We start from the raw sequence: 19,432 nt of genomic DNA on the forward strand, positions 1-19,432 counted from the left end.
ATATTTTTTTATATGAGTGAATACAGTGTTTCCAAATAATTCCCTTCATAAATGATTAATTCAAGAGCATAAACCCATAGTGACATTCTTTTATTTTTGCTTAGGAAATGTACTTTTATATAGAGGCATCAATTTAAAACCAAACCCAGATAATTTAAGAAGTCATTGCACAGTGATTTATACTGCTTATAAATATCACTTTTTGTGAAGAGGCAGGAAAGCATTAATATGAATCTGATGGCCTGAATTATTTGATCACAAATCTAAATACACATTAACCCTTAAAATGATACTCAATTTAATCACCCAAATCTCCAATTGAAACAAAGGTCATTAATCCACACATCATACACCCCTCATTATTTCCTGACAAACCACATAGCCCCATTTCCCCCTCACAAAACAAACATTTCAATTATCCTGGAATGTTCCAAAGTTGCATATAGCAACCATAACATACAGTACTATATACTTAACATTAACATACTATATTATTATATTAACATTATACTATATTACTATATTAACATACAGTTAAGAGATAACATACAGTATTATAAAGCAATTAACATCATACAATTCAGTTCATTGACTATTTTCACCCAAAATCAGATTCCCTTGAGGTACACATTGGACTTCCCCATCCTTTCGCATCACCCACCAAGTGCACCCAGGTCCTTCAACAAAAGCAATCCCACGAATGGGTCTGCCTTTGCCAGAGGGGGAGGTCACCCAGACTGTCTTCCCCAGCATATTTTTTATGTGCACTACAGGGACTTTATCCCCTTATACAGTACGTAAAAGTTTTGATTGGGCAGGGCCAGCTCGATTGGCAGATCCCCTGGTGTTGACTAACCAGGTGGCTTTTGCCAAATGTGTATCCCAATGTTTGAATGTCCCAGCACCCATTGCTCTCAGGGTAGTCTTTAACAATCCATTGTATCGCTCGATTTTCCCGGAGGCTGGTGCATGATAAGGGATGTGATATACCCACTCAATGCTGTGCTCTTTGGCCCAGGTGTCTATGAGGTTGTTTCGGAAATGAGTCCCGTTGTCTGACTCCATTCTTTCTGGGGTGCCATGTTGCCACAGGACTTGCTTTTCAAGGCCCAGGACAGTGTTCCGGGCGGTAGCATGGGGCACGGGATATGTTTCCAGCCATCCGGTGGTTGCTTCCACCATGGTGAGCACATAGCGCTTGCCTTGGCGGGTCTGTGGGAGTGTGATATAATCAACCTGCCAGGCCTCCCCATATTTATACTTCAGCCATCGTTCACTATACCTGAGGGGCTTGAACCGCTTGGCTTGCTTGATTGCAGCGCATGTTTCACACTCATGAATAACCTGTGCAATACTGTCCATAGATAAGTCCAACCCTCGGTCACAAGCCCATCTATATGTTGCATCTCTTCCTTGATGGCCTGAGGCATCATGGGCCCACCAGGCTATAAATAATTCACCCTTATGTTGCCAGTCCAGATCCACCTGAGCCACTTCAATCTTAGCAGCCTGATCCACCTGCTGGTTGTTTGGATGTTCTTCAGTGGCCTGACTCTTGGGTACGTGAGCATCTACGTGATGTACCTTTACAACCAGGTTCTCTACCTGCGCAGCAATATCTTGCCACAATGCGGCAGCCCAGATGGGTTTGCCTCTGCGCTGCCAGTTGCTCTGCTTCCATTGCTGCAGCCACCCCCACAGGGCATTTGCCACCATCCATGAGTCAGTATAGAGATAAAGGACTGGCCACTTTTCTCGTTCAGCAATATCTAAAGCCAGCTGGATGGCTTTCACCTCTGCAAACTGACTCGACTCCCCTTCTCCTTCAGCAGTTTCTGCGACTTGTCGTATAGGACTCCATACAGCAGCTTTCCACCTCCGATGCTTTCCCACAAGACGACAGGACCCATCAGTGAACAGGGCATATTGCTTTTCATTTTCTGGCAATTTATTATACAGTGGGGCCTCTTCAGCATGTGTCACCTCCTCCTCTGGCGATATTCTGATGTTTTTGCCTTCTGGCCAGTCCATGATCACTTCCAAGATTCCTGGGCGACTGGGGTTTCCTATTCGAGCCCCTTGTGTGATCAGCGCAACCCACTTACTCCATGTAGCATCAGTTGCATGATGTGTAGAGGGCACCCTCCCTTTGAACATCCAGCCCAACACCGGCAGTCGGGGTGCCAGCAGGAGCTGGGCTTCAGTACCAACCACTTCTGAAGCAGCTCGAACCCCTTCATATGCTGCCAGTATCTCCTTCTCAGTTGGAGTATAGTGGGATTCGGATCCTCTGTATCCCCAACTCCAAAACCCTAGGAGTCGACCTCGAGTCTCCCCTGGTGCTCTCTGCCAGAGGCTCCAGGTAGGGCCATTCTCCCCGGCTGCGGTGTAGAGCACATTTTTTACATCCTGCCCTGCCCGGACTGGCCCAAGGGCTACTGCATGAACTATCTCACGTTTAATTTTTTCAAAGGCTTGTTGTTGCTCAGGGCCCCATTTGAAATCATTCTTCTTCCGGGTCACTTGATAGAGGGGGCTTACGATCTGGCTGTAATTTGGAATATGCATTCTCCAAAAACCCACAACACCTAAGAAAGCTTGTGTTTCCTTTTTGCTAGGTGGTGGGGACATGGCTGTTATTTTGTTGATCACATCCATTGGGATCTGACAACATCCATCTTGCCATTTTATTCCTAAAATCTGGATCTCCTGTGCAGGTCCCTTGACCTTACTTTGTTTTATGGCAAAACCAGCCTTCAGAAGGATTTGGACTATTTTCTTTCCCTTCTCAAAAACTTCTTCTGCTGTGTTGCCCCACACAGTGATGTCATCAATGTACTGCATATGTTCTGGAGCTTCACCCTGTTCCAGTGCCGTCTGGATCAGTCCATGGCAAATGGTGGGGCTGTGCTTCCACCCCTGGGGCAGTCGGTTCCAGGTGTACTGAACACCCCTCCAGGTAAAAGCAAACTGGGGCCTGCACTCTGCTGCCAAAGGGATGGAGAAAAATGCATTAGCAATGTCAATTGTGGCACACCACTTGGCTGCCTTTGACTCCGGTTCGTATTGAAGTTCTAGCATGTCTGGCACGGCAGCACTCAGTGGTGGTGTAACTTCGTTCAGGCCACGATAGTCCACTGTTAGTCTCCACTCCCCATTAGACTTTCGCACTGGCCATATGGGACTGTTAAAGGGTGAGCGAGTCTTCCTAATCACTCCCTGGCTCTCCAGTCAACGAATCAGGTTATGGATGGGAACCAGGGAGTCTCGGCTGGTGCGATATTGCCGCCTGTGCACAGTTGTGGTAGCGATCGGCACCAGTTGTTCTTCGACCCTCAGCAACCCTAGAATCGAAGGGTCCTCTGAGAGACCGGGTGTCCTGGTTTCGGCTGGGATAGAGTTAATTTTCTTCCTAGCAGCAGGCATAGTGCTGTGTTTTGGATTTAGTAGGAGAAGAATGTTGATAACATGCTGATGTTTTTAGTTGTTGCTGAGTACTGCTTATGCCAGTCAAGGACTTTTTTCAGCTTCCCATGCTCTGCCAGGCGCACAAGAAACTGGGAGGGGGCACAGCCAGAATAGTTGATCCAAACTGACCAAAGGGCTATTCCATACCATATGACGTCATGCTCAGTATATAAACTGGGGGGGGGTTGGCCGGGGAGCAGCGATCGCTGCTCGGGAACTGTCTGGGTATCGGTCGGTGGGTGGTGAGCAATTGCATTGTGCATCACTTGCTTCGTGTATCATTATTATTATTATCATTATTATACTGTTACTATTATCATTACTATTTTACTTTATTTCAATTATTAAACTGTTCTTATCTCAACCCAGGAGTGTTTCTCACTCTTACTCCTCCGATTCTCTCCCCCATCCCATCGGGGTAGGGGGAGTGAGCGAGCGGCTGCGTGGTACTGAGTTGCTGGCTGGGGCTAAACCACGACAGTCCTTTTTGGCGCCCAACGTGGGGCACGAAGGGTTTGAGATAACAACAGATTAACCAGAGTGTATTAAGGAGTCTGTTAACAGTTGCCGGTCACGATATTAGTTCTTCTGATCTGCACCATGTTCTTTTTTTTGCAGCACGCGTTAAAGCTTGCTGTCAGTTTGTGTAGCATGCTATGCTCTGCAGTGATTCATGATCTTTTGCTTGGGAGGCTCCTTATCAAAACCCTGACCTTGAGCATTCTTTGGTATTTGGGTTTCATACAGAAGTCACTACTGTACTGCGGGTACTACCTCATAGAGAGAGTTAGCAATTATACTTCTTACTCTGAGAGGCTTGTTGTGGAGGAAATACAGAATGGCACCTTTGCTGCTTTCTTCTATGATGTTTCCTCCTTCATTACAACAACTTTCCTGTATCTTGAACACCCCTGGGCAGTTAAGATACTTCTATTGATACTTCTTGGGAATGTTGTTTCCGTTTTGATAAAGGTCAGTAAGCAGTTTAAAAATACCATCCAGAGATCTACCCCAAGGCTGGATAGTTATGAGTGGCAGGGTGTGTGGGAACGTATGCGCAAGTACCTGGGGCAGTGGGGACCTCCAGTGTTTTGGAACTTCACCCCTGAACAAGTGCAGAATCCTGAAGAATTAGTAAAGTATTTGGAAGAAGTATGTTGTCACCCTGGTAGCTCCAGAGAGACACAAATCATTGCAACATGCTGGGGACTGGCCCATGCCTATCGAGCCGTGGTCAACGCTAATCAGTACCCTCAAAAGAAAGAGAAGGTCTCTGGATCTGATGACAAAACAACAAGCACTGTGGCTACTCAAACCCCCACTACAGGCCTTGCAGCTACTCAAACCCCTGCCCCAGGCACTGTGGCTACTCCAGACACAGCCATGAGCACTGCGGCTACTCCAGCCACAGCCATGAGCACTGCGGCTACTCAAACCCCAGTGACAGACACTGCGGCTAAACCAGAGAACCAACCTGCGCCGGTATCAGTTGCCCCTATACAGAAGAAAAAATACACGAGGAAATCAGTTCGTTTAGTAAGGGATGAAGATGAACCAGGGCCATCACGAGAACCAGAGGAGGAAGAACCCATAAATGAGATGGTGACCACCCGATCCCTATCCCTGAGTGAGCTGCGAGATATGCGAAAAGATTTCGGTCGTCATCCAGGCGAGCACATCATCACCTGGCTGCTCCGATGCTGGGATAACGGGGCCAGTAGCCTGGATTTAGAGGGTAGGGAAGCCAAGCAGCTGGGATCCCTTTCCAGGGAAGGGGGCATTGACAAAGCAATTGGAAAAGGGGCAAAACCACTCAGCCTCTGGAGGCGACTCCTGTCAAGCGTGAAGGAAAGGTATCCCTTCAAGGAGGATGTTTTATACCGCCCAAGCAAATGGACCACCGTAGAGAAAGGTATCCAGTACCTGAGGGAATTAGGCGTGCTGGAGGTGATTTACAGTGACCTGAATGATGAGCGGTTAACCAAAGACCCAGATGAAGTCAGGTGCACACAATCCATGTGGCGGAAGGTGGTACGGAGCGCACCAGCATCGTATTCCAACTCGTTGGCAATACTAGCCTGGAAAGACGACGAGGCACCAACGGTGGATGAAGTGGCTAGACAACTCCGGGACTACGAAGAAAAGCTCTCTTCCTCCCTACAGGCCTGTGTCTAAGCTGTGGAAAAACTGTGCCAAGAGTTCCAACAACTCAGAGAAGATCTGTCCTACTCCCCACCTGCACGGACCAGTGTCTCAGCCATTAGGAGTCAACGTCCCTATGCTCAAGAGAGAGGATATAGAGGATACACACCACGGGGCACCCTGTGGTTTTGCCTGCGTGATTATGGAGAGGACATGAGAAAGTGGGATGGAAAACCCACCTCAACCTTAGAGGCACGGGTGCGTGAGTTGCAAGGAAAAACTATTAGAAAAGGCGGTTCTCCCAGGAAAATTGCAGCTCCAGTTTCCAGTGAGCAGTTCCCCAGACAGAGTAAGAGGGCTAATTTTACTTCCGACCTTGATCAGGGGACTTTTGATTCACATTTACAGGAAGTGAACAGCGAATACTGTGACCAGTGTTAGAGGGGCCCTGCCTCCAGCCAGGTGGAGGAAAGGGACAACCGGGTTTACTGGACTGTGTGGATTCGATGGCCTGGAACGTCAGACCCACAGGAGTATAAGGCTCTAGTGGACACTGGTGCACAGTGCACGCTAATGCCATCAAACTATAGAGGGGCAGAACCCATTTGTATTTCTGGAGTGACAGGGGGATCCCAACAGCTAACTGTACTGGAAGCTGAAGTGAGCCTAACTGGGAATGAGTGGCAAAAGCACCCCATTGTGACTGGCCCAGACGCTCCGTGCATCCTTGGCATAGACTACCTCAGGAGAGGGTATTTCAAGGACCCAAAAGGGTACCGGTGGGCTTTTGGTATAGCTGCTTTGGAGACAGAGGAAATTAAACAGTTGTCCACTTTGCCCGGTCTCTCAGAGGACCCTTCGATTGTAGGGTTGCTGAAGGTTGAGGAACAACAGGTGCCGATCGCTACCACAACTGTGCACAGGCGGCAATATCGCACCAACCGAGACTCCCTGATTCCCATCCATAACCTGATTCGTCGACTGGAGAGCCAGGGAGTGATCAGCAAGACTCGCTCACCCTTTAACAGTCCCATATGGCCAGTGCGAAAGTCTAATGGGGAGTGGAGACTAACAGTGGACTATCGTGGCCTGAACGAAGTTACACCACCACTGAGTGCTGCCATGCCAGACATGCTAGAACTTCAATATGAACTGGAGTCAAAGGCAGCCAAGTGGGATGCCACAATTGATATTGCTAATGCATTTTTCTCCATCCCTTTGGCAGCAGAGTGCAGGCCCCAGTTTGCTTTTACCTGGAGGGGTGTTCAGTACACCTGGAACCGACTGCCCCAGGGGTGGAAGCACAGCCCCACCATTTGCCATGGACTGATCCAGACAGCACTGGAACAGGGTGAAGCTCCAGAACATCTGCAGTACATTGATGACATCATTGTGTGGGGCAACACAGCAGAAGACGTTTTTGAGAAGGGAAAGAAAATAGTCCAAATCCTTCTGAAGGCTGGTTTTGCCATAAAACAGAGTAAGGTCAAGGGACCTGCACAAGAGATCCAGTTTTTAGGAATAAAATGGCAAGATGGATGTCGTCAGATCCCAATGGATGTGATCAACAAAATAACAGCTATGTCCACACCAACTAGCAAAAAGGAAACACAAGCTTTCTTAGGCGTTGTGGGTTTTTGGAGAATGCATATTCCAAATTACAGCCAGATCGTAAGCCCTCTCTATCAAGTGACCCGGAAGAAGAATGAATTCAAATGGGGCCCTGAGCAACAACAAGCCTTTGAACAAATTAAACGTGAGATAGTTCATGCAGTAGCCCTTGGGCCAGTCCGGGCAGGGCAGGATATTAAAAATGTGCTCTACACTGCAGCCGGGGAGAATGGCCCTACCTGGAGCCTCTGGCAGAAAGCACCAGGGGAGACTCGAGGTCGACCCCTAGGGTTTTGGAGTCGGGGATACAGAGGATCCGAAGCCCGCTATACTCCAACTGAGAAGGAGATACTGGCAGCATATGAAGGGGTTCGAGCTGCTTCAGAAGTGGTTGGTACTGAAGCACAGCTCCTGCTGGCACCCCGACTGCCGGTGTTGGGCTGGATGTTCAAAGGGAGGGTCCCCTCTACACATCATGCAACTGATGCTACATGGAGTAAGTGGGTTGCATTGATCACACAACGGGCTCGAATAGGAAACCCCAGTCGCCCAGGAATCTTGGAAGTGATCATGGACTGGCCAGAAGGAAAAAACCTTAGAATATCACCAGAGGAGGAGGTGACACGTGCTGAAGAGGCCCCACTGTATAATAAATTGCCAGAAAATGAAAAGCAATATGCCCTGTTCACTGATGGGTCCTGTCGTCTCGTGGGAAAGCATCGGAGGTGGAAAGCTGCTGTATGGAGTCCTATACGACAAGTCGCAGAAACTGCTGAAGGAGAAGGGGAGTCGAGTCAGTTTGCAGAGGTGAAAGCCATCCAGCTGGCTTTAGATATTGCTGAAAGAGAAAAGTGGCCAATCCTTTATCTCTATACTGACTCATGGATGGTGGCAAATGCCCTGTGGGGGTGGCTGCAGCAATGGAAGCAGAGCAACTGGCAGCGCAGAGGCAAACCAATCTGGGCTGCCGCATTGTGGCAAGATATTGCTGCCCGGGTAGAGAACCTGGTTGTAAAAGTTCGTCATGTAGATGCTCATGTACCTAAGAGTCGGGCCACTGAAGAACATCAAAACAACCAGCAAGTAGATCAGGCTGCTAAGATTGAAGTGGCTCAGGTGGATTTGGACTGGCAACATAAGGGTGAATTATTTATAGCTCGGTGGGCCCATGACGCCTCAGGCCATCAAGGAAGGGATGCAACGTATAAATGGGCTCGTGATCGAGGGGTGGACTTAACTATGGACAGTATTGCACAGGTTATTCATGAGTGTGAAACATGCGCTGCAATCAAGCAAGCCAAGCAGTTCAAGCCCCTCGGGTATAGTGAACGATGGCTGAAATATAAATATGGGGAGGCCTGGCAGATTGATTACATCACGCTCCCACAGACCCGCCAAGGCAAGCGCTATGTGCTCACCATGGTGGAAGCAACCACTGGGTGGTTGGAAACATATCCCGTGCCCCATGCCACCGCCCGGAACACCATCCTGGGCCTTGAAAAGCAAGTCCTGTGGCGACATGGCACCCCAGAAAGAATTGAGTCAGACAACGGGACTCATTTCCGAAACAACCTCATAGACACCTGGGCCAAAGAGCACGGCATTGAGTGGGTGTATCACATCCCTTACCATGCACCAGCCTCCGGGAAAATTGAGCGATACAATGGATTGTTAAAGACTACCCTGAGAGCAATGGGTGCTGGGACGTTTAAACATTGGGATACGCATTTAGCAAAAGCCACCTGGTTAGTCAACACCAGGGGATCTGCCAATGGAGCTGGCCCTGCCCAATCAAAACTTTTACATACTGTAGAAGGAGATAAAGTTCCTGTAGTGCACATGAAAAATATGCTGGGGAAGACAGTCTGGGTTACTTCCCCCTGTGGCAAAGGCAAACCCATTCGTGGGATTGCTTTTGCTCAAGGACCTGGGTGCACTTGGTGGGTGATGCGAAAGGATGGGGAAGCCCAATGTGTACCTCAAGGGAATTTGATTTTGGGTGAAAAGCCAATGAACTGAATTGTATAATATTAATTGCTTTATAATACTGTATGTTATCTCTTAACTATATGTTATCTCTTAACTGCATGTTAATATAATAATATAGTAGGTTAATATTAAGTATATAATACTATATATTATGATTGCTATATGCCGCATCAATGGTATTGCAGTAAGAATTGCCCAGCTTAATGAAAATGAACTTTGATGAAACCATGTTGGAATGAGAACTGACTTCAGCATGCAACAGTCCAACACTGCACACCACCTCTCCTGCTCTGAAAGACTGTGATAACAGATGGAACCCAAAGTCATGGGCTAAATGAACTCAATGGACATTTTAGAGGGATGGGCCATAGACGAAGGGAATGATATCTGTGTGTATATCAAGATAGGGAAAGCGGTGGTGATTAATTGGAACACATTGGAAAGGGGAGGGCCTGTGCATGACGTAGATGGTATAGAATAAGGGGTGGATACTGTCCTGGTTTCGGCTGGGATAGAGTTAATTTTCTTCCTAGCAGCAGGCATAGTGCTGTGTTTTGGATTTAGTAGGAGAAGAATGTTGATAACATGCTGATGTTTTTAGTTGTTGCTGAGTACTGCTTATGCCAGTCAAGGACTTTTTTCAGCTTCCCATGCTCTGCCAGGCGCACAAGAAACTGGGAGGGGGCACAGCCAGAATAGTTGATCCAAACTGACCAAAGGGCTATTCCATACCATATGACGTCATGCTCAGTATATAAACTGGGGGGGGGTTGGCCGGGGAGCAGCGATCGCTGCTCGGGAACTGTCTGGGTATCGGTCGGTGGGTGGTGAGCAATTGCATTGTGCATCACTTGCTTCGTGTATCATTATTATTATTATCATTATTATACTGTTACTATTATCATTACTATTTTACTTTATTTCAATTATTAAACTGTTCTTATCTCAACCCAGGAGTGTTTCTCACTCTTACTCCTCCGATTCTCTCCCCCATCCCATCGGGGTAGGGGGAGTGAGCGAGCGGCTGCGTGGTACTGAGTTGCTGGCTGGGGCTAAACCACGACACCGGGCAAGGTGGACAACTGTTTAATTTCCTCTGTCTCCAAGGCAGCTATCCCAAAAGCCCACCGGTACCCTTTTGGGTCCTTGAAATACCCTCTCCTAATGTAATCTATGCCAAGGATGCACGGAGCGTCTGGGCCAGTCACAATGGGCTGCTTCTGCCACTCATTCCCAGTTAGGCTCACTTCAGCCTCCAGTACAGTGAGCTGTTGGGATCCCCCTGTCACTCCAGAAATACAGATGGGTTCTGCCCCTCTATAGCTTGATGGCATTAGGGTACACTGTTCACCGGTGTCCACTAGAGCCTTCTACTCCTGTGGGTCTGACGTTCCAGGCCATCGAATCCACACAGTCCAGTAAACCCGGTTGTCCCTTTCCTCCACCTGGCTGGAGGCAGGGCCCCTCTAACACTGGTCACAGTATTCGCTGTTCACTTCCTGTAAATGTGAATCAAAAGTCCCCTGATCAAGGTCGGAAGTAAAATTAGCCCTCTTACTCTGTCTCGGGAACTGCTCACTGGAAACTGGAGCTGCAATTTTCCTGGGAGAACCGCCTTTTGTAATACTTCTTCCTTGCAACTCATGCACCCGTGCCTCTAGGGTCGAGGTGGGTTTTCCATCCCACTTCCTCATGTCCTCTCCATGATCACGCAGGTAAAACCAAAGGGTGCCCTGTGGTGTGTATCCTCTATATCCTCTCTCTTGAGCATAAGGACGTTGACTCCTAATGGCTGAAATACTGGTCCGTGCAGGTGGGGAGTAGGACAGATCCTCTCTGAGTTGTTGGAACTCTCGGGACAGTTTTTCCACAGCCGAGAAACAGGCCCGTAGGGAGGAAGAGAGACTTTCTTCGTATTCCCGGAGTCGGCCAGCCACTTCATCCACCGTTGGTGCCTCGTCATCTTTCCAGGCCAGTATTGCCAACGAGTTGGAATACGATGCTGGTGCACTCCGTACCAGCTTCCGCCACATGGGTCATGTGCACCTGACTTCATCTGGATCTTTGGGTAACTGCTCATCGTTCAGGTCACTATAAATCACCTCCAGCACGCCTAATTCCCTCAGGTACTGGACACCCTTCTCTACGGTGGTCCATTTGCCTGGGCGGTACATAGCATCCTCCTTGAAGGGATACCTTTCCTTCACACTTGACAGAAGTCGCCTCCAGAGGCTGAGCGGTTTTGCCCCTTTTCCAATTGCTTTGTCAATGCCACCTTCCGTAGAAAGGGATCCCAGCTGCTTGGCTTCCTTACCCTCTAAATCCAGGCTACTGGCCCCGTTATCCCAGCATTGGAGCAGCCAGGCGATGATGTGCTCGCCTGGATGACGACTGAAATCTTTTCGCATATCTTGCATCTCACTCAGGGATAGGGATCGAGTGGTTACCATCTTATATATGGGTTCTTCCTCCTCTGGTTCTCGTGATGGCCCTGGTTCATCTTCATCCCTTACTAAACGAGCTGATTTTCTCATGTATTTTTTTTCTCTGTATAGGGGCAACTGATACCGGTGTGGGTTGGTTCTCTGGTTTAGCCGCAGTGTCTGTCACCGGGGTTGCAGTGGCCACAGTGCCTGTGGCTGTGGTTGGAGTAGCCGCAGTGCTTGTTGTTTTGTCATCAGATCCAGAGACCTTCTCTTTCCCTTGAGGGTTCTGAATAGTGTTGACCATGGCTCGATAGGCATGGGCCAGTCCCCAGCATGTTGCCATGATTTGTGTCTCTCTGGAGCTGCCAGGGTGACAACATACTTTTTCCAAATACTTTACTAGTTCTTCAGGATTCTGCACTTGTTCAGGGGTGAAGTTCCAAAACACTGGAGGTGCCCACTGCCCTAGGTACTTGCCCATACGGTCCCACACACCCTGCCACTCATAACTATCCAGCCTTGGGGCAGATCTCTGGATGATATTCTTAAATTGCTTACTAACCTTCGTCAAAACCGAAACAGTATTCCCAAGAAATAGCAATAGATGTATCTTAACTGCCCAGGGGTGTTCAAGATACTGAAAATTTATTGTAATGAAGGAGGAAACATCATAGAAGAAGGTAGCAAAGGTGCCATTCTGTATTTCCTGCACAGCGAACCTCTCAGAGGAAGAGGTATAATTGCTAACTCTCTCCATAAGGTGATACCTGAAGTACAGTAATGGCTTCAGTACAAACCCAAGATACCAAATAGTGCTCAAGGTGAGTGTTTTAATAACAAATCTCCCAGGCAAAACATCACTAATCACTGCAGAGCACAGCAAACTGCAAAAAACAACACCGATCTTTAACATGTACAGCAACAAAAGGAGCATGGTGCAGATCAGATGAACTAATATCATTACCGGCAACTGTTAACAGACTCCTTAATACACTCTGGTCAATCTGTTGTTATCTCAAACCCTTCGAGCCCCACATTGGGCACCAAAAAGGACTGTCGTGGTTTAGCCCCAGCCAGCAACTCAGCACCACGCAGCCGCTCACTCACTTCCCCTACCCCAATGGGATGGGGGAGAGAATCGGAGGAGTAAGAGTGAGAAACACTCCTGGGTTGAGATAAGAACAGTTTAATAATTGAAATAAAGTAAAACAATAATGATAATAGTAACAATATAATAATAATACTAATAATAATATACAAAGCAAGTGATGCACAATGCAATTGCTCACCACCCGCCAACCAATACCCAGCCAGTTCCCGAGCAGCGATCGCTGCTCCCTGGCCAACCCCCCCCAGTTTCTATACTGAGCATGACATCACATGGTATGGAATAGCCTTTTGGGCAGTTTGGATCAACTATCCTGGCTGTGCCCCCTCCCAGTTTCTTGTGCGCCTGGCAGAGCATGGGAAGCTGAAAAGTCCTTGACTAGCATAAGCAGTACTTAGGAACAACTAAAACATCAGCGTGTTATCAGCATTATTCTCCTACTAAATCCAAAACACAGCACTATGCCTGCTACTAGGAAGAAAATTAACTCTATCCCAGCCGAAAGCAGGACAGTTATATTCATCAATATTTAATTTATGAAATGCAATTATAAGATGTGTTCTAGATGAAGTACACTCACATAAAATAAATATTCAGTCTGAGAAAATAGTATCCCTTATTTGTATGGAGCATTTGTCTCTAGACCTCTCTCACAATGAACTGTTTAAAAACATTCAAAGACATTACTAAACTTAGGTTTTTTGACTCATGCTGAAGAACACTTATCCAAGTGGCCAGAAAGAGTCAATCAGTAAGATAAGGTTCAAGTGGCAGAACCAGGGTCAATAATGCTACAACCTCAACCCACACTCCAAATTAAATATTGCATACTTGATCAGTGAAGAATTTATGAATTGTCAGTCTAGGCCAGACCAACAGCTCTCCAAATCCAGCAGACACCTCTGTCTTGCAGAGAATTTTAAGCTACTTCTTGATCTTTCCCAGTACCACATGGAAAACAATATTTATGTGTGTTTTCCCAATTTGCCCTGCATCCTTGCTGCACTCCAAATCCAAGCAAAAAGTGCCGAGGCTGCTTTAATCTATATCTCAGATAAAAATAATACTAGATTTGGATGAGGAAGTTCTTCTGTGAAGATAAGAAGAGGACTAATAATAGGCTTGACTTCCTTTAAATCTGTTAACATAACATGAATATCATCTATAACAATATCCAATCTAAATGAATTAGATCTAACCAAATTCGTGACATCTGGCAGTGCTGAACACAAGCTGCTTAAGTTGAACAAAAAAGCATTTTCTTTTAATACACTTACAGTATGTTCCTCCTTTGATTTAAGGAAATGTGATCTTGCATCATGAGAACTGGTTAAAAAAAAAGCTTATCATAGGTTTTTGCTATTATTTTGTGTTATCAAGTCCTCTCCTAGAGATCCCTCTTGTCCTGGGTCAAAACACAGAAGACAAGCTAAATGGCACTAGCTAGACCCATTTTTCATGATGACATTTCTGCTGGACTTCCAAATTGCAGGACTAACACTGAACACAATGAATCAATTTCCATATGTCACCAGTGATAGAACCTGGTCTCAGGATGGAAGAGAAGATGGTCTGGTTCGGAAACAGAAGTAATTTTCGTTTTCCCAACACTGTCCTTAAAACAAGAATCAGGCAACCAAAAATTGTGCAATGACAAGACCTCCATGGGAACCCAAGTTCCCCCTACAGAAGTCCTCAACATGGACATATAAATTACCCAGGAAAATAAATCTTTGCAGTTTTAATAGGAATGGGAGACATTCTTCTCAGGGATTCTAAGATGTAGGAGCCTGGGGGCACTGAAAGGCAAATAACAGCTCAGCCCAGTTTCATTTATACCTATGGTTGGATAACAGTTGCCATCAAATTATACCAGTAAATTTCAAGCTAGAGCTGAACTAAGAAAGTTACATTGCCAGGCTGGAAGATGATGATGAGTATCATTGACACAGTGTATTTGTAAGTGATATTCACAATGGAAAATCTCAGATAGCCTCTTTAATGCCTTTGAGCTTGTGAGAGAACCATGAGGGTTAGTGAATGCTTGTTCTGCTACCATCTTTACTTTGACTCTTTTGAGGTACACATAGATTATCACAATGACTAAATACATTGAGAAGGAAGCAAATGGGAGTCTATAGCTTGACCAGGAGATATATTTACCTTCCAGAGGATCTTTATTTAAGCCCAGCTGGCTAATAATATATCGAGGGATGTCTGTTTTAATGCCTTGCCCCTCTTTAGCATGGCCTTCAGCTGCTTCCAAAAGACAGTAAAACTCTTCGGGATCAAATTCCTAGAAGAAAAATAATCACCATCATTCTCCCTGCAGAAACTGAAGTCTTAAAACTTAACATAAAAGCTTCCTTTGTTTCTTCTGTTGCAAATATTTGACATTTCCCTTATTAAAAATGATACCTTGTTATTCTATTACTAGTAGCCTATTATTTTATTATGATTACTATATAATGTAACATGCTGTAAGCAATAGTAAGTTCTTTGCGCTCAAAACTTCCCATAATATTCGGAGTGAAATGACCTATAACCATACAGAAGTCTTCATCTCCCTGCAGCTGCTCGCATATAAAAATCCACTACTGAAATAAAGAAGCTATGTAAATATATTGCTCTCTGCTTTTGCTTCTAAATGAAATTTTGAAGTATTTTTAATCAATGTATATGCCTTATGTTTTATGGAAAATAAAATTAAATAAATCACTAACTGTAGAATAAAGCCAAAATCCTAAGTTGCTGAAAACAACATTTGAACTTCATTAATCCTGTTGTTCCAAATCTAGAAATAAAACATCCTCCTTTAGGAACCAACTATATTACTACTATCATTTATACCATGCCTAAAAGGTAAGCCTCAAAGAGGTAAAAAAAACCAAACAAAATAAAACAAAAAAACCCCACACCTCAAAACCCTGCCTATCTTCTAAGCCCCTTGGAAATAAGTTTATTTTACTACCTTAAAAGATGATAAAAATAGGAAAGCATTGAAAGGAACAAGAAAGATTAAAAGGTTTGTTGTTTGTGGTTTGGTTTTTTTTTTTAAAAAGACTTTCTCTATCTTCTGGTATGAATTCATACAAAAACATCTCTCACATAGCCATTACATTCTTCAAGATGTTCTTGCTGACCATAGATCACAACAGGTGCAATGCTTATTAGAGGGAGAGCCAGTCAGAGTCATGAAACATTGATGCAACAAAACAAACTTTTTGCTGGAGCAAGTCAGCTCTGTCAAAAATTTCCGCAGAAGCCAGGTAGGCTACTGAGCTGGTTAGCTTCCCCACAGGTCATTTCTTGGCCTGCCGTAATTCCCCGGGGCTTTAGTCTGCCTGCTGTGTCACAAGGTGCCTGTCCTAGCTCCTCAGGCTACCCAGGACTTGGGAACTCAACGTCATGAAACAATTTTCATTATCTCCAGCCTACTCCAGTGGATTTACCACAAACCCATGAACTGCCCAAACTCTCTTATTTAGCTCAAAGTCTCAGGATGCTGCTAAACTGCCTAAAAGTCTGAATTGAGTAACTAAGCATTACATGCTGTTTTAGCCTTACTCTCCTCATCTGACATGCTGTTCCTAGCTGTACCTCTTATATGTTACTCCTTGGCACTGAAGAACACAACAACATGATGATGTGTGCCAAGACTTCCTATCTGCCTTCATCTTGAAAACGTCATCATCTTACATGCAGCAGTGGCAGATATACAGCTTCTCCTCCAATTGCTAGTAAAGTCAAGGTAATTTCAAAACAGATACTTTTAATCATATGAATGTGTGTGTATATATATGTACACATATGCATATACGCACACACATGCAAATAATTAGAAGCAAGGAATTTATTTTCCAACTTTGTGTTTCATTTTCCATGTGCAAATGGAGAAAATCTTTCAATATTTGGCAGTAGTTCTTGGAACATATGAAACTGCAAAAGCTTTATTCATATGATTAGCAAGTGAATACAAATAGGAATTCACATACCATGAACACCTGAGCTAAGATCACTGTCAGAAAACTGACAGCATTACTGTATGGTATCTGAAACTTCTCATGACACAAGTGCTGGATTTATTTCCTATAATGCTACAAAGTTTATTAGAGAGGCTGAAGTTTTCCATACCTAGTATCTGTTTCAGACAGACATTCTAAAATATCAGCCAATATTATTGAAAAGTTTCCAGAGGGAAGCTATGGAAAAACAACAACAATATTGTTTCTGTAAGATTATATTATTCCAGTGACCTTTATGGAACAGGCTTAACACCTTCTGCATGAGAAATGTGTTCTTTTGTGACAGTCTGCCTAAATTTGTTCAAGTTACCTGCCTCTGAAGAAACATACTGTGCAGAGTTGTTATATTCCAGCTTAAATCTCTTAAAGATCCCATCTGAAGTAAGAACACTCCAAGGCAGCTGCGCTGGCTTTCTCTGCAATTGCTGCTCTGAAAAGCTTAACAGCTGGAAGCAACTAAGCACCAGAACACTAAGAGACAGAGCTCATCTCCTGGCCTCGCAATACTGTCCTTTGACTCACATCAGCAAGCCCAGCAAAAGGAGGGATACAGGACGCACAGCAGCTCTACTTGAAGCATGATAAGGCAGAGGAAGTAGCCTAGGATAAAACCCCAGGGGCAGAAACTGGGAACTAAGTGAATGAAGATTTGGACTAGCTAGCTATAAAATTTAGTATTTAGGGAGAATGAACTAATGGGCAAATAGGTCACCAGGAGAGAACCTGAATTAAGAGGCTAAAAGACAATGATGAGGCTGGGGGAAGGGGTAGGTGGGAAGAGAGCTAGCAAGCATGGGAGGGAAGGACAAAGCATCACAAGGAAGCCTCAGTCTGTCAGCCCACAGGATGTGTTTAAAGACTTTTTTGGATGTGCAATGATAAAGACACAGACCAGAGGGAAGACAAGACATGATATGAGAAATTGGGCAAAGAGCTGGAGAAAGATTATGTGAACCCTACGAATGGTGCAAGAAAGATCACTCTAGATATGGAATGAGCATTTCAGGGCTCAGGGGACGGGTGAAGGAGTAATGCAAGTTTGGATTCAATGACATGCTAAGGCGTCCTCTTCTCTAAAGCCTGACTTTTTTTTTTTTAAAAAAACATCTATTTCATGCTGATCCAGAGCACATACCTTATTTTAAATTCCTTCTGAACTGCAAGTCATGAACAAATTGCAACTGGGAACACTGAGACATGGTGTTTCCAAAACAAAACAGCCCATGGCTGAACAGTCCAGGTTGTGGATTAACTGTGCCACAGATGAAGAGACACAGCACAGAGCCAAAATCAGGTTGGAAAGACTTATTAGCTCAGATTCAGTGCCATGCAAATGCAGTTATGACACTTTCAGGCATAACTTGAGTCTAGCAGCAGGTTAGCAGCTCCCACATAAGCCTTGCCAGCCTCAAATAGCTATGTGCAATGTCAACACTGTGATCCTGGTATCGGCAAGCACAGTGGCTCAACAAAGTCAGCTCGGGCTGCCTGCCAGGCCTGTTGGACTCAGGCTAGCTCTTACATGGTATTTGGGTGCCTACACCATCCTCCTGAGTACACTGTGTTCTGCGAGGGTTTATTAGTTCCACTGAACAACTGAAGCATATTGGCTCTGTGCATAGGAGTGACTTCCTGTACCTGAGCCACCCCAGCTCCCACAGCATGGACAGGCAAAGCAGAAACATGCCCACGTGGCCTCCCACAAGCCAGCCCAGTCTGGCAACATCAGTGCTATGCTCGTGCATAAATAAGTTAACTCTTCTGTTTCTTCTGTTCCCCAGTATAACTCAGACTATCTATATATCCAGATACCCTAACCCCCCTGCTGCTGTTCCCCCCAGATCAGGTACCACAGAGATGACTGTAAGCTGCTTATAGCCCTGGCAGCTGTTGAGTGAAACAAAATTATGAAACTTGTAAGAAGAAGAAGAACAACAACAACAGGAAAACCACCAAGCAATTACGATTCTGGAACAGTCTTCCCAAGAGAATAGCAAAGTCTAACAAAACAACAGAAAAACCCAACTGGTTTCAAACTGGAGCTTCCTCAATTGATGAAAGGGATCCTATAACATAGTATTTGCAACAGCAGGGATACAAACACAACTGCAGGAGTTTCCCTGCCAGTCCCATGTTCCTAAAATAAAAGCAAAAATGATCCCAACAACAATGAAGCCCTGCCCAGTTGTTTGACATGTTTCAAAAAACAATTGTAAAGGGCTTTGAATGCTAACCCAGAATTTTTCCTACACTAACAAGTGAAAAACCTATTTAAGGTAAGCATGACCTTACCAGGCATTCCAGTAAGCGAGCAGGACGAGCAATAACTATTAGGATTTTTCGGACTAGTTGCTTAATAAATGCCAGTTCTCCACTCTCTGATCGCTCTTGAGCCTAAAAGATAAAAATAAAAGGATAATAAAACAAACCGCATTCGATGCACAACTCAGGAAAGTATATATGACATCTAGGACACTTTTGCAGGTTTTGAGGCATGTACTTGAGACAAACAGCATGTCATTTTCAAGATGCCAGCAGAAATAACAAGGATTTGAGCAACATTATAATTTTAAATTGAAGTAATCCCATTTGTACAATTCTAACACTGTAAAAACAAAGTAAAAGTGCCTACAATAGACATAATACCTACTTTTTTTTTTTAA

The 19,432-nt window shown here is 45.1% G+C and overlaps 1 protein-coding gene across 1 annotated transcript in view; it reads right to left on the reverse strand.

Annotated features, from left to right (window-relative positions):
* The window catches only part of LOC142596567 (microtubule-associated serine/threonine-protein kinase 4-like), a 166,428-nt gene that overhangs the window by 73,228 nt on the left and 73,768 nt on the right, over window positions 1-19,432 (reverse strand). Inside the window, 2 exon segments of the mRNA XM_075725749.1 lie at window positions 14,908-15,040; window positions 19,062-19,163. Of these exon segments, the coding sequence (XP_075581864.1) occupies window positions 14,908-15,040; window positions 19,062-19,163 (235 nt within the window).

This window comes from Pelecanus crispus, chromosome W (assembly GCF_030463565.1).
Source record: "Pelecanus crispus isolate bPelCri1 chromosome W, bPelCri1.pri, whole genome shotgun sequence".
NCBI classification, from domain to species: domain Eukaryota; kingdom Metazoa; phylum Chordata; class Aves; order Pelecaniformes; family Pelecanidae; genus Pelecanus; species Pelecanus crispus.